The following is a 15734-nucleotide window of genomic DNA, read 5'->3' on the forward strand; positions in this document are numbered from 1 at the left end:
AACAATTAAATTATTTAAAATATACACAGTAACATTATTGGCGTTTTTATCCCAGAAATATGTTCTACATTCTAACATGTGTCAGTTTCACGAGCACGTTTACACATGATTGACCTCAAACTAATGAAATATTTCTGACCTAACTGGAGTAAAATATTATGTCTTCGACCCGAAAACAAAATATTTTATCTGATATCGCTGAAAAAAAAACCCCCAAAAAACAAAAGGCGCAACCAAAACGTAACCCTAACTCATAATCGATAAAATGGCGGGAAAGACGAATAAAATAGTTACAAAGATTTATAAGTATATAAGTACGAGGAGAATATAACCAGGTGTTCCGGAGGAGTAAGCACTAACTCTTTCATTGACGATATCCGCCATACAAATTTAGATCAATTTTTTGTTAAACGTGCCATAACATAACCTCCAAGCATAACTAGAAAATAGAATATTTCCAAGTTAGATATTGTGATCGCGTACTAGTAAAATAATCTCTGGTATGGCTTTAGACAATTACGTATATTTCTGATCTCGCTTTTTAAGAACATTTATAATCTTACTTTGGATCAAGCTACTTAGCTTTGTGTTCTCGTTCTAGTCGGTGAAAAAAAAGTTCAGCATATCAAAACAGTTGACTGACCATACCTGTGTTTATCAGAAAATTATTTCTGAATGAAGCTCAATGAAAGTTTTACCGACCTCAATCAAGTAAAATGTTCTTACTTTATCTGAGTAAAACAGTGCTTTTTATTCAATTATCAAAATATCTTTAAAAACGGTACTGCTTTGTAAGTCCGTAACTAGATTTACATGTTTCAATGCCCGTTCAGCTATTTAAGACAACTTGAATCTCTACATGATAATTATATAATCGTTTATTTTACAGGAATGCAGAAAACGATATTTGCCAATATGACTATAGAAAGTTCACATTAAAATGGTTTTATTGACAAAATATTGATTACTGTTGATATTGCACAAATAGATGAAGAAATAAAATTCCACTATATTATGTAATGTCTAGAAACAAGATCGATAATATTTATTTCGGGGTAATTTTAGCAAGTGAAATATTTCTTCTCCAATATTTTCATGACCAAAACGTCAATTATGACATGTTTAATACTCCAACTAAATGGTTTTTTAAATTTTTATTTCCAGAGATAAGGACTCTGTGCCAGATAAAAGGTGGGCGCGACACAGGAAACTTTGATAGCCGAGTAATGTATAAACAGTCGACTGCTTCAGATTGCAATTCCGCAATAACATTTGACTGTGAATTGATTGTTGAATAAAACTGTTATTATTTCGGTTCCTTTTTAGATAATATGCAATGCCATGAAGTCAATTTCAAACATTTTTCTTTCATTTGGGACATATTCGCCGTGTTTATGCATATTGACAGGTGATATGCAAATTAAATAAAATGATGAGAATAATATCGAAAACAAACTAGAAAGAAGCTAACAGCCTGAACAGTAAGACGTGTATAGAGCTCTTCATTTCTTATGTGAATGAAGTTAATATAGTGCTATATACAGCGCAGTTACAAAAATGTGCACCGTTATCACGTGTGTCTGCAGAGTGTGATATAAACTAAAGCCTGTGTGGAAACGCTTTTTGGTAACTTGGTTCTGTCTGGACGAAAACGTAGAAGCTAATGGGAAAACATGCCCGAATAATATTATATTTTGTGACTTGGGTAGTTTTGGCAATTACAGCGGTCGTTTTAAACATATTCAACATGGACTGGTCAAAAACAAGTTTGTTTAATGGTGTTGCCATCGTCGTACTTCTAGGAATCCTTCAGGGATGTGTCCTAGAATCGCCTGCTCAAACCATTGTTACTTTGATTCTGGGTGGTCACACACGCAAACTGAAGAAAAATGCGGATTTTGAACACCTCACTCTTGTTCTAAATTACAATCTCCTCGCCACCAATCGCGAAGAGATCGAGGAATGTATGCAGATGATGTATACAGCTTATATGGGTAACCTCGCTCCAAATGTTTCTGCTGTTCTTGTCAGCGCGACTGGGGACGAGGAACTAAAAGACTACGAACTCTTTATGCGTGACGTTTACCGGGTCATGATCTTTGATGAACTTTACACGGAAGGATTAGCATATGCTCGTGAAGATTATCTCCATGTCGATAAATATAGATTTTTGTATATGTGGCGTCACTTCCGGCACATAGATTCTGTGTTCTTCATCCGGAAGTATCTATACGAGGTTTGTGATAGATATAGTAAAGAGTTTATGCTCGTTCATCGTGTAAGTCGGGTTTTACGGAAGTGTGGTCAATACCAAGATCTGATGCTTTTGTCGGCAGGCATGGATCGGTCTATTACGTATTGTGATCCTGCGTTTTACGGAAATTGTGCGAGGGAACTCGGAAAACCTCTATTTCACGATTCTGCGGACGTTAGACGTATCTATGGGCGGAAGTTTGACTATACTCTTGTGTTGGATGGGGACACGGGAGTTCCTACTGGAACTGTTTACGATTTGATGAGAATCGCCGCAGCATACCCTGATAAAGGCATTATCCAGCCCGCCATTACACTCATATGTAACCGGTGTGATACTATGTTCATGCATTTAGAATCCATGCGACAGTCGATTTCAGAGCCAATCATAAATGCATTGACAGATCTATTTGGCCAATCGTCATACTACGGAAAAGCCTTGATTAAAAACGAAATATACATTGAGAAAATTTTGTACTGCGACGGAAAGCTGATTGAAAGTGTTCCTATCGACGTTCTTAGCCACGATACCTTCGAGGCCTCCTTACTTCATCCGCTATACGCAGGTTCCGTTTCCCTACAGGAGGCTCCTTCTTACAACTATGTCACGTGGGATATTCGGGAACGCCGATGGAACCGTGGAGAGATTCTCAACGCAATGTACTTCTGGGATAACTTGTTTGGAAAACCAATGCGGCTGTTACAAAAAGTCGTCAGAAGAAAAAAGTTCACGGCTACAAAATTACGGACACGTTCTGATACAGACTTCATCAGCTCATACATGTGTCATCTTGCGCTGAGGCAAATGTGTATGAAACCATTCCTTTTGTTCTTTATCTTACTTCACGTCAACATATCGCTACATCAAGTATATCTACCAATAGTTGTAGTTATGTTTTTGATAATAATTTTCCCAAAGTTTGCTACATGTACTAGAAAAAACTTCAAATCTGTCTGCTACGAAACTGTGGCGTCAATATTGCAGTTTACACCAGAAGCTGTTGTTGGATGCGTGCGCATTCTGCTGGCATTTTACGCAAATATCGTGAGCGGTGTCCAATGGATTCCGCAAAGATCAGTCGAAATGGAGTTTAAAAGTAAGAACCCATTTTTATCCGCTTTAAGACATTTATGGGGATATTCCTTAATTGGAATCGTGGTAGGAATATTACTGATAGTTTTTCAAGTTGATGTCATGTTCATGTTTCTGATGCTGGTTACAATGGTTCTTCTGCCAGTTTTTACAGGTATAACGTCACTGCCGGCCGGGTATGCTGCAAAGTATCGAGGCACGGTAGGTGTTGAATCTGATTCAACTCCTTCTGCCAAATATGACAAAGGCTTTGTTATCCCCCCTCCTTCAAGCAGATTACACACTCGCGAGAGGGCGCGACCGTTTGTCGCATGGACAGTGCCACTCTCGTACGATCTCAGCATTGTTTAGACAAAAAATATTGCATTTGTTACGGATAGCCAGTCATCAGCAATCATACTCATTGTAAAACACTTTCCATACAACAATGCTAATTCTTTTCCATGCTTTGGACGAGATGTTTGTATTAGTATCAATCATAGAGCATATATATTTCTTTATATTTAAGATCTGTTATTTCGATAATGCTCACTTCGAAAAAAAGATCGCTTTGCGTTAGTAATCCTCTAAGAAATTTTCAACCGCCAATGAGTTTTTTTTATTAGTGTAGATCTGAAGTCTGTTTTACCTGTGTTCCTAAATGTTGATAGTTATCAGTGTTCCTATATGTGTTGGTAGTTACCGGTGTTCCTAAATGTGTTGGTAGTTACCGGTGTTCCTAAATGTGTTGATAGTTACCGGTGTTCCTAAATGTGTTGGTAGTTACCGGTGTTCCTAAATGTGTTGGTAGTTACCTGTGTTCCTAAATATGTTGGTAGTTACCTGTGTTCCTAAATGTGTAGATAGTTACCGGTGTTCCTAAATGTGTAGATAGTTACCTGTGTTCCTATATGTGTTGTTAGTTACCTGTGTTCCTATATGTGTTTTTGTTTACCTGTTATATTGAATATATTGATAGTTGCCTGTGTTCCTATATATGTTGATATTTACATGTGCTCATATATGTGTTGATAGTTAAATGTGTTCCTTAATGTATTGGTAGTTACCTGTGTTCCCGAATGTATTTGTAGTTATCTGTATTCCTAAATTTGTTGATATTTCCTTGTGTTCCTTAATGTGTGGATACATACACACTGTACCTGTGTTCCTAAATGCTTTGATAGTTACCTGTGTTCCTACATGTATTTGTAGTTACCTGTATTCCTTAATGTGTTGATATTTACTTGTGTTCCTTAATGTGTGGATACATACCTGTGTTCCTAAATGCTTTGATAGTTACCTGTGTACTACATGTGTTGGTAGTTACCTGTGTACTACATGTGTTGGTAGTTACCTGTGTACTACATGTGTTGGTAGTTACCTGTGTACTACATGTGTTGGTAGTTACCTGTATTCCTTAATGTGTTGACAGTTACCTGGGATCCTAGATATATCGGTGTTTACCTGTGATCCTGAATATTTGGTTAACATGCATGTGTTCCCAAATAGTTGTGTGATTACCCGTGTTCCCACGAAAACATGCATACTTGTGTTGCTAAATGTTTTTGTATTAGTTTTTCTCCATTGTGATAACGAGAACGGAGAAGATTAGCCTTATATTTCTATCCTGGTTGCGTGCATGGTAATCTTACAATAAATCACTTCGTCAGTGCTGCAATGTCTAACATATTTCTAATTGATAAGGTTGCCTTTTTTCTTAAGCTAATATGAGTTTAATAGCGCTGCCATTCGTTATTTACGCAACCAAAGTTTGTCTCTATAAACAATTTGGCATCAATAATATATTATACTGAAAGTGTTATTTTTAATCATTTTGTTATAGTTGCTGTCATTTACTACTGCGAATAAGTGAATTGACGCTTTTGTTTTCTGTTAACGTTTTAAATAAGCTGAAATGTGCAATGTTCTTATAAATGTTTTAATAAAATATAAACGCAAACAAGTTTTGTGTTATCCTTATAATGTTGGCGTTTTCAAACACTTTATTCTTCAGGTCATCATTGAAATGTATATCATTTTAGAAATTGGTATCAATATCGTTATAAATGAAATGGTCCTTAAATAATGGCATCTTACTCAGTCAAACCGTTCTCAAAGGTGACGTACGTAAAAGACAATTTAGGCAAAATGAGTAAAAAAAAATAAATAAATAAATAAATAAAAAGATAAAGAAATCAAGACGATGTCCCTTATGACTTTGGTGTTTGACGTCGTGGACTATAGACCCTAGCTAGGCCCTTCAATCAATGTCGCTAACCTTACTCTGTCTTTGTCGTGACCAGAAATTGAACACTTAACCTATATACACAGTGTCTTTTACCAACGGAACTATAAATTATTTTCTATATAATTATAACAGATCCGATTTCATACCATCGATATTGTGGATAAGCTGATGTTACCCTTATACGTATTACACAATACACACTCTATCGGTCTAACACCCCTTAAATATAGTCTAGTCTAAGATACCATCCATATATATTTATCAGACGTGTGAAACGTGTCATTTAAAGAAAGTCGAGGAGGTCGGGTGGCACAGTGGTAACGCACTTGCCTTTAACTTAGGCGGCCGGAGTTCGATTCCCCAATCGGGCGTGAAAAAGTATGGGGTCACCTGCCCGACCACGTGGGTTTTCCCCGAAAGGCCGATGCATTGTTGTGACAATATGAAATCATGTTCGAGTCTAAAAATTGCATTGCTCAAGATTATGGATAATGTCTGCCACTGAGGAAACAAATCGTAAGAAATAAGCTGCTCTTTCCAGTCTGATCACTTTGAAACATTACCATCATTGGCAAATCATAGGACGGAACAGCTGATTGGTGCAGTATAATTCATTTTGGCGCTACTCTATCTAACTCTCGTTTTGTTTTGAAATGTGCCAATATCGCGTGAGTCTTTAGTAAATCCTTCGTGAAATGTGCAATGGAATTGTATGTTGTCATAGCATTAATTCTGTGAATCATTAGAAGTAAAGGTGTGCAGATATTACTTTTCCAGGCTGTTTCCGCGCTTTCATTCTCCTATATTTTGATTGAAACTGATGAATCCACAACACAAATTCTACCCAAACATAAGCCCGAAATACTTTTAGCAGAAATTGATCTCAATAACTTTTTTGTTTATTTCTATTTCATCTTATTTGCAAAACGCCAAGCAGTGTAAAAATGAAATTAAGAATGTATTTAACTTTCTAAATGATTATCATATTCATTCAAACATGCATACTCTAAAAGTAGTACTAGTGTGCGCGCGATGTATTATATCGTATAAGTTTTTAGATTTTAAATTATATATACAAACTAAAATCATGGAGACAGATTAATATAAGTACATTGTACTTGTTTCTGAATCCGATCATTTTCATTTATGCTGCTGTACTACATGTTGTATCGAATCACAAATAAATTACAATTTAAACTAAAATCTAAAAACTTAAAGTTTTCTTCAAAACTAAATGTACCCTATGGCTACCCGCCTCAAACATTCCCGGTGACGTGTTCCCTTAACTCATTGAAGATATTCCTTGTGTATATTTTAACACACTATTAAATCGTGTCATCATAGGTGTGTGATTCACATGAACAATAATCTATAATGACTACATTAAAAATGAGACTAGAATTGGAGACTGTATGGAATCAGGTAACTGCATTACGGGTATTACAGAGTGCGACCATAACGTTATCACAGAGTTCTAAGTTGAAAAATAGGTCACTGTATCACCTTTATTATCTAACTCAGATTGTGACAAATAGGTCATATCAGAGTTCTAGGCTGGAAATAGGTCACTGTATCAACTGTATCATCTAACACCGATTGTGACAACTAGGTCATCACAGAGTTCTAGGCTTGAAGTACGTCACTGTATATACAATATTATACCGATTGTGACAAGTATGTCAGCACGGGCAGGACGTACAATTTAGGTCACCATACACGGATATACCTAAATATAGTAAGTAACGGATATAGCGTCATCCAATTCTAGGCTAGCACTTAAATCCTATACATGTATAATCTTATTGTTTACTATATTACTAAGTATATACATAGCAATATAACGAACCCACAATCTACGGCACCCAATTGCCAAGCCAGAAAATGCTCACATCTTATACCACTACGCCACATCCACGTTCTGTATGTATCATATGCATTGTGCTGTTGATCCGAAGGTTAAAGATTTAAATTTCCTGTCGTAATTGCACTTAGTTGGAATGGTAAAATTGTTAAATAACACTTTATATTTTGAGGAAACACAATGCAACTTTAATAGTCAAGAATGATGAAAATAATAAGAAAAAAACTCTCATGATTCAATATAGTTATATATAGGTCAAGAAACATAAATAGATTCAAACATGACAGCAAGACAAATTGCTTCCAAGCAAACATTCGTACGTGGCTACATTTTGAATAACAGCTATTATACAAAATGTAACAGCAACATTTTTCAAGTCTGTCGGTGTCGACACCTTAATTCGGAGTCTTGTCGATCTGACTGATAACGATTGATTTAGTTCCTCCCTTTAAAGGGTCTCTGTAATGCTATCCTCCTTATTGTGAATATCGGCCTTTGTTAGCTAAGAGTCAAAACGTTTTCCTTCGACAGAGAGGCTGGGTTGGAGCGCCAAATTGTGTATAAGAAATTGAATATCTTGTCTATATACTAGACAATCGTGTTTCTTGGTATATACTTTACCACTACAATGATGGGGTAATAGATTTATCCAGATAAAGAGTCTTGAGCTTACAGGAATTTTCATTCAGGTCTGTTACATATAATTGTATAAACTATACCGCAACAGGATATTATCCTTATCCTATTTTAGCGTCAACTTTGAAGGCATATTACATTAATGTAGTTTTTGTAAAATGATAACATCTGAGCAATATTAATGTCCGAAAAATATCTATATCATGATTTGATAAAAAAAATAAAAATATGTAGATAAAAATAAAAACATAATTTGTTTGGTTATTTATAAATACAAATAAAAACGACACAGAGAAAAAATATTTACATGCTTCACATTGGTTAATTCGTTATTTTACCAGAAGGGACTGGTTAGTGTGACATATTCGCCTCTACAAATGTACCCGATATCTGATAAACTGCATACCCCTCTAGACCCCCACGTCTCATGGTTTACTCGCGGGATGTATCGACCTTTTATGGTCTTGGTGTGATCGGAAGCTACAACAGGCTTTTCCTATTCATGTTTTGATGGAAATTGATTTTATTCAATTACACGCCGATTGGGCGTAGAGGCAAATTGCTGATGTCAAGATGTATGGATATGAGAAAATGCAATAATTGCCACCTGGAGAAGAAGTATTCGCACATAATTGACCACGTGCTTTCATGCGATATGTGGAAATTAATTAATATGTCGAATATCATTAATACTCAGATCGTTTTTAGTTAAAACAACATACATAAACAAATCTTAAAAAGTGAATTATCAACTGTTTTCTGTCATCAACTTTGTCAATCATGATACATTGTGTTTTGTCCAATGTTTTATGTACGGTTTAGTATATTTAAACAAGGAGACAACAATCAATTACATGTATGAAGAAAATCGTACTTTCTAATAAAACTCGATATAAACAAGAAATATAATTCTGAAGAAAGGAAAAGCGTATGAATTAAATGATACATACACTTTACTTTGAATAATAAATAGAACTGTACGTGTAGCTGTTACGCCACTCGCAGAGTCCTAAGTGATTCCAGGAACTGAAAGTGTAGAAATAAAATATCACGATAAAAAAAGGTGCATCAATGAAGTGGCAATGTGCCAAACAAATAATTGAATCTGGAGGCATATTATGTGGAATCGTAATCTGAGGGAGATGCCATGTTACTAGCAGGAAAGGGAAACTTCACGCTAGGAGTATGAAATTGATTTTTAGTTTTAAAAAAAGCCACAAAGTAACTACGAAAGCCTGAATAACTAAACCGATTTCAAGATCAGATTTAATCTCAAGTATATTGACTTACTGCATAATTGGATCAATTTTAAGATATTCTAAAGTGAAAAGTATAGTATATTGTAGACATAATGGTATTAGTTTATTATAATGGTAGGAAGCTATATGATGTCCATAGTCAGTATAAGAAATAAACAGATATACCTAAATCGTACAACGTGTGGACGTTTACACATTTAGATTAATCACGTAATCAATACGCTAAATGGGTAAGAATTCAATATTGCAAATAATATAAAGATAGTAAATGAAAAAGACATTTCTTCAATTGCTAACCTATGAAATAAACGATCAACTATCGGTAACAGAATTAGATACTGAATCAGGAATGTACATTATGTATATAATGAATATTTTCAATAAGTATTATGTTGTAATAGTATGTTATTTGATAATATTTGTATTAATACTGATATCAAAACTATCTTTGATGTAATTAGATATATAACATAAAATCAATGATGAAAATCTCTAAACAATTCAAAATGTATTTAAATAACGTTACACAGCTAAAAACAACATCTTACGTTACAAAACCCCCAGTGTCGAACCCAGTCGTTTGTTTAGTGTATCCTAACAACACATTGAGGTCAGCTTTAACTACACAAATATCTTGAATAAATAGAAAAGTATTATAATAAAACAATATAACACTATTGACCATTGTTTAGTAACAAATTACAGATACCAGGCTTATCTTTATCAATACACATTGTTCGGTGATTCGTCCACACCGTTAGGCGGTGTAGGTAGGGACAGTCTGTAAATATAGAATAATGTGTTAGAGGATAGGTACGGTGTTCCCTAAAGTAATTAGTTACTACAAGGTCCTGATACCCGAGTGTACACCGTACGTATTAAAATCAATAGGCTCATTAACCTAACACGGAATCCATACCTTATAACCTACACATTGTCCAAAGTATCCGTTCACCGAGAAAACAACGAGGAAAGTCATGACGGGATATAGTTATAAACATATTTACTGCGAGGGCGGAGGATCTGTTCTCTTTGATAGTGTAACGTACTGCGTAACGTCTAACCCATTTTACATATCATTAAGGTTTCACATGTAAATTTAGATTCAATAACTCATTTATGTCAATTTCGTTCTGTGAGCTATATAATTGTAATTAAGGTAATGGCCTGGTTAAAATAAACATTTAAGAACATTAAATTATAAGTTAATGATTTTGAAGCGATGAAAACACTCTGCCTACAGGGTATGTATAGTGCTTGTCGAAAAAATACATAAACTCGTAGGAAATATATGTCATTTACATCAACAAATATTGAAAAAGTAATAAAAGTGTCCATAAATAATTGCTTATAAGACACCAGGTTACCAGGCGGGGTACAATAGAATTTCTTTGGGATGTGATTAATCATTTATTCACTTAGAGTTCAAAAGATGAAAAGAGAAGCTTATTTTTGGAGGGTGGTAATAGCGTAGTCTTGACGTTAAGTATTGTGTAAAATATACGACAGTCTGATATTGTTTTCAATCGATAATAATGACCTTTTGCCGGAAACAAAGCAATTTGAAGGCCTAGAACATCTCGGAAGACCGTTTCCTTGCTTTTCCAGTGGACAAAGCACAGCTAGTTTGTAGTGTTGTCAAGAGTGACCATTCAGTAATCAAAGGACCTACTTCTCTGGGCGTTAATCGGTCATAATAAGATACATGTATTTATGAAAACAATGAATATTTTGTTGTTGTTGTTGTTGTTGTTGTTGTTGCTGTTGTTGTTGTTGTTTTAATCGCTTATTATAAGATACAGGTATTTATGTTGACGTAAAAGAAAGTAAAAGAAAGTGACTTTTGGATTTTTAAGGAGAACCTGTCTGAAAGGTTGAGAGAATTTAAATGTCCTAGATTACGTTAGTTCGACCCAGGTCACCGTGGAGTTGGTCATGCTGTGTTCGTTAGATTTAATGTGTTACCTAACTGTTTGTGTGTAACGACATTGTGTGTCATAATGTCCCGTCAACAAGAACATTCAGATAAATCAACACTTAAACGAGTTGGGTGATCAGATAGGGACGTTTAAAGGTAAATCATCTTCGATTTTTTAACAATGTTGAACCCTAGGGAAAGTCGAGAGTGTATGTCTATTTTAAGCTGGGTCTATCAAAGAAAATCTACAATATGAACAGTTTGGTTTTAGAGTGAGCGAGTCTAGCTTAAGTCTTTTACCAGAACCGATGATATCAATAAACCGACGATATAATAGTCTTGTGTTAGGAGTAAGTCTGGTTAAGTCTGGGTAACAAAACCGCCAATAATAACAGTTTTGTGTTAAGAGTAAGTTTGGTCAAGTCTGGGTACCAAAACCGATGATATTAACGGTTTTGAGTTATAATTAAGGGCGAGTCTGTGTAGAGTCTGGACACCTGACCCGACGATATTAACAGTTCTGTGTGTTAAGAGCTAATCTGGTTAAAGTCTGTATACCTGACCCGACGATATTAACGGTTCTGTGTGTTAAGAGTGAGTCTAGTTAAGTCTGGGTACATGACCCGACGATATTAACAGTTCTGTGTGTTAAGAGCTAATCTGGTTAAGTCTGTATACCTGACCCGACGATATTAACAGTTCTGTGTGTTAAGAGTGAGTCTGGTTAAGTCTGGGTACCTGACCCGACGATATTAACAGTTCTGTGTGTTAAGAGTGAGTCTGGTTAAGTCTGTATACATGACCCGATGATATTAACAGTTCTGTGTATTAAGAGCTAATCTGGTTAAAGTCTGGGTACCTGACCCGACGATATTAACAGTTCTGTGTGTTAAGAGTGAGTCTGGTTAAGTCTGTATTCCTGACCCGACGATATTAACAGTTCTGTGTGTTAAGAGTGAGTCTGGTTAAGTCTGGGTACCTGACCCGACGATATTAACAGTTCTCTGTGATAAGAGCTAATCTGGTTAAAGTCTGTATTCCTGACCCGACGATATTAACAGTTCTGTGTGTTAAGAGTGAGTCTGGTTAAAGTCTGGGTACCTGACCCGACGATATTAACAGTTCTGTGTGTTAAGAGTGAGTCTGGTTAAGTCTAGATACCTGACCCGACGATATTAACAGTTCTGTGTGTTAAGAGTGAGTCTGGTTAAGTCTGTATACCTGACCCGACGATATTAACAGTTCTGTGTGTTAAGAGTGAGTCTGGTTAAGTCTGTATACCTGACCCGACGATATTAACAGTTCTGTGTGTTAAGAGTGTGTCTGGTTAAAGTCTGTATACCTGACCCGACGATATTAACAGTTCTGTGTGTTAAGAGCTAATCTGGTTAAGTCTGGACACCTGACCCGACGATATTAACAGTTCTGTGTGTTAAGAGCTAATCTGGTTAAGTCTGGGTACCTGACCCGACGATATTAACAGTTCTGTGTGATAAGAGTGAGTCTGGTTAAAGTCTGTATACCTGACCCGACGATATTAACAGTTCTGTGTGTTAAGAGCTAATCTGGTTAAAGTCTGTATACCTGACCCGACGATATTAACAGTTCTGTGTGTTAAGAGTGAGTCTGGTTAAGTCTGTATTCCTGACCCGACGATATTAACAGTTCTATGTGTTAAGAGTGAGTCTGGTAAAGTCTGTATTCCTGACCCGACGATATTAACGGTTCTGTGTGTTAAGAGTGAGTCTGGTTAAGTCTGGGTACCTGACCCGACGATATTTACAGTTCTGTGTGTTAAGAGTGAGTCTGGTTAAGTTTGTATACCTGACCCGACGATATTAACAGTTCTGTGTGTTAAGAGCTAATCTGGTTAAGTCTGGATACCTGACACGACGATATTAACAGTTCTGTGTGTTAAGAGCTAATCTGGTTGAAGTCTGTATACCTGACACGACGATATTAACAGTTCTGTGTGTTAAGAGCTAATCTTGTTAAAGTCTGTATACCTGACCCGACGATATTAACAGTTCTGTGTGTTAAGAGTGAGTCTGGTTAAAGTCTGTATTCCTGACCCGACGATATTAACAGTTCTGTGTGTTAAGAGTGAGTCTGGTTAAGTCTGTATTCCTGACCCGACGATATTAACGGTTCTGTGTGTTAAGAGTGAGTCTGGTTAAGTCTGGATACCTGACCCGACGATATTAACAGTTCTGTGTGTTAAGGGTGAGTTTGGTTAAGTCTGGGTACCTGACCCGACGATATTTACAGTTCTGTGTGTTAAGAGTGAGTCTGGTTAAGTCTGTATACCTGACCCGACGATATTAACAGTTCTGTGTGTTAAGAGCTAATCTGGTTAAAGTCTGGGTACCTGACCCGACGATATTAACAGTTCTGTGTGTTAAGAGTGGGTCTGGTTAAAGTCTGTATTCCTGACCCGACGATATTAACAGTTCTGTGTGTTAAGAGCTAATCTGGTTAAAGTCTGTATACCTGACCCGACGATATTAACGGTTCTGTGTGTTAAGAGTGAGTCTAGTTAAGTCTGGGTACATGACCCGACGATATTAACAGTTCTGTGTGTTAAGAGCTAATCTGGTTAAGTCTGTATACCTGACCCGACGATATTAACAGTTCTGTGTGTTAAGAGCTAATCTGGTTAAAGTCTGTATTCCTGACCCGACGATATTAACAGTTCTGTGTGTTAAGAGTGAGTCTGGTTAAGTCTGGGTACCTGACCCGACGATATTAACAGTTCTGTGTGTTAAGAGCTAATCTGGTTAAAGTCTGGATACCTGACCCGACGATATTAACAGTTCTGTGTGTTAAGAGCTAATCTGGTTAAAGTCTGTATTCCTGACCCGACGATATTAACAGTTCTGTGTGTTAAGAGCTAATCTGGTTAAAGTCTGTATACCTGACCCGACGATATTAACGGTTCTGTGTGTTAAGAGTGAGTCTAGTTAAGTCTGGGTACATGACCCGACGATATTAACAGTTCTGTGTGTTAAGAGCTAATCTGGTTAAAGTCTGTATACCTGACCCGACGATATTAACGGTTCTGTGTGTTAAGAGTGAGTCTAGTTAAGTCTGGGTACATGACCCGACGATATTAACAGTTCTGTGTGTTAAGAGCTAATCTGGTTAAGTCTGTATACCTGACCCGACGATATTAACAGTTTCTGTGTGTTAAGAGGTGAGTCTGGGTTAAGAAGTCTGGGATACCTGAACCGACGAATATTAACAGGTTCTGGTGTTAAGAGCCTAGGTCTGGTTAAAGTCTGGGATAACCTGACCCGACCGAATATTAACAGTTCTGTGTGTTTTAGAGCTAAGTCTTGTTACAGTCTGTATTACCGGACACCGACGATATGTAACAGTTCTGTGTGTTAAGAGTGAGTCCTGGTTAAAGTCCTGTATACCTGACCCGACGATATTAACAGGTTCTGTGTGTTAAGAGCTAATCTGGTTAAAGTCTGGATACCTGACCCGACGAATATTAACGGTTCTGTGTGTTAAGAGCTAATCTGGTTAAGTCTGGACACCTGACCCGACGAATATTAACGGTTCTGTGTGTTAAGAGTGAGTCTGGTTAAGTCTGTATACCTGACCCGACGATATTAACAGTTCTGTGTGTTAAGAGTGAGTCTGGTTAAAGTCTGTATACCTGACCCGACGATATTAACAGTTCTGTGTGTTAAGAGTGAGTCTGGTTAAGTCTGGGTACCTGACCCGACGAATATTAACGGTTCTGTGTGTTAAGAGTGAGTCTGGTTAAATCTGGAAACCTGACCCGACGATATTAACAGTTCTGTGTGTTAAGAGTGAGTCTGGTTAAGTCTGGGTACCTGACCCGACGAATATTAACGGTTCTGTGTGTTAAGAGTGAGTCTGGTTAAAGTCTGTATACCTGACCCGACGATATTAACAGTTCTGTGTGTTAAGAATGAGTCTGGTTAAATCTGGAAACCTGACCCGACGATATTAACAGTTCTGTGTGTTAAGAGCTAATCTGGTTAAAGTCTGGATACCTGACCCGACGAATATGAACGGTTCTGTGTGTTAAGAGTGAGTCTGGTTAAGTCTGGATACCTGACCCGACGATATCAACACTTCTGTGTGATAAGAGTGAGCCTTCGTCCAAGTCTCTCCGTCTCCCCAACTAAAAATTCGATATTAAAGGACCTCCATTAACCAGCTAATCCTAAATAACAGTAGGTGGTTATTATAGAAGTGTGTGGCATATCATAGAACATAAGATTGAAGATAGACTTCAGCTTACGTTTCAATAAAAAGTTATTGACACAATATGGAGGTGTTACAAATCTGGTCTCTCATTTCTTTGGTCAGTTTTATACCAGAAGTAAACAATACTTTTCAGTTTGGCAAGGTATACACTGGCTATCAACAGATAACAATAATATTGATTAGTTTTGTAAACAAAACAATTTCTTTTGTTATTTAAATTACGTAATATATGCTATATATGC

The 15734-nt window shown here is 36.6% G+C and overlaps 1 protein-coding gene across 1 annotated transcript; it reads left to right on the top strand.

Annotated features, from left to right (window-relative positions):
• The first annotated feature begins 1747 nt into the window (after positions 1–1747).
• LOC117338889 lies at positions 1748–3697 on the top strand. Its single transcript, XM_033900253.1, has 2 exons — positions 1748–3062; positions 3492–3697. The coding sequence occupies exons 1-2, from the start codon at positions 1748–1750 to the stop codon at positions 3695–3697; spliced, it is 1521 nt and encodes a 506-aa protein (XP_033756144.1).
• The last annotated feature ends 12037 nt before the right edge of the window (positions 3698–15734 follow it).

The sequence above is a fragment of the Pecten maximus genome, chromosome 12, assembly GCF_902652985.1.
Source record: "Pecten maximus chromosome 12, xPecMax1.1, whole genome shotgun sequence".
Classification (NCBI taxonomy): domain Eukaryota; kingdom Metazoa; phylum Mollusca; class Bivalvia; order Pectinida; family Pectinidae; genus Pecten; species Pecten maximus.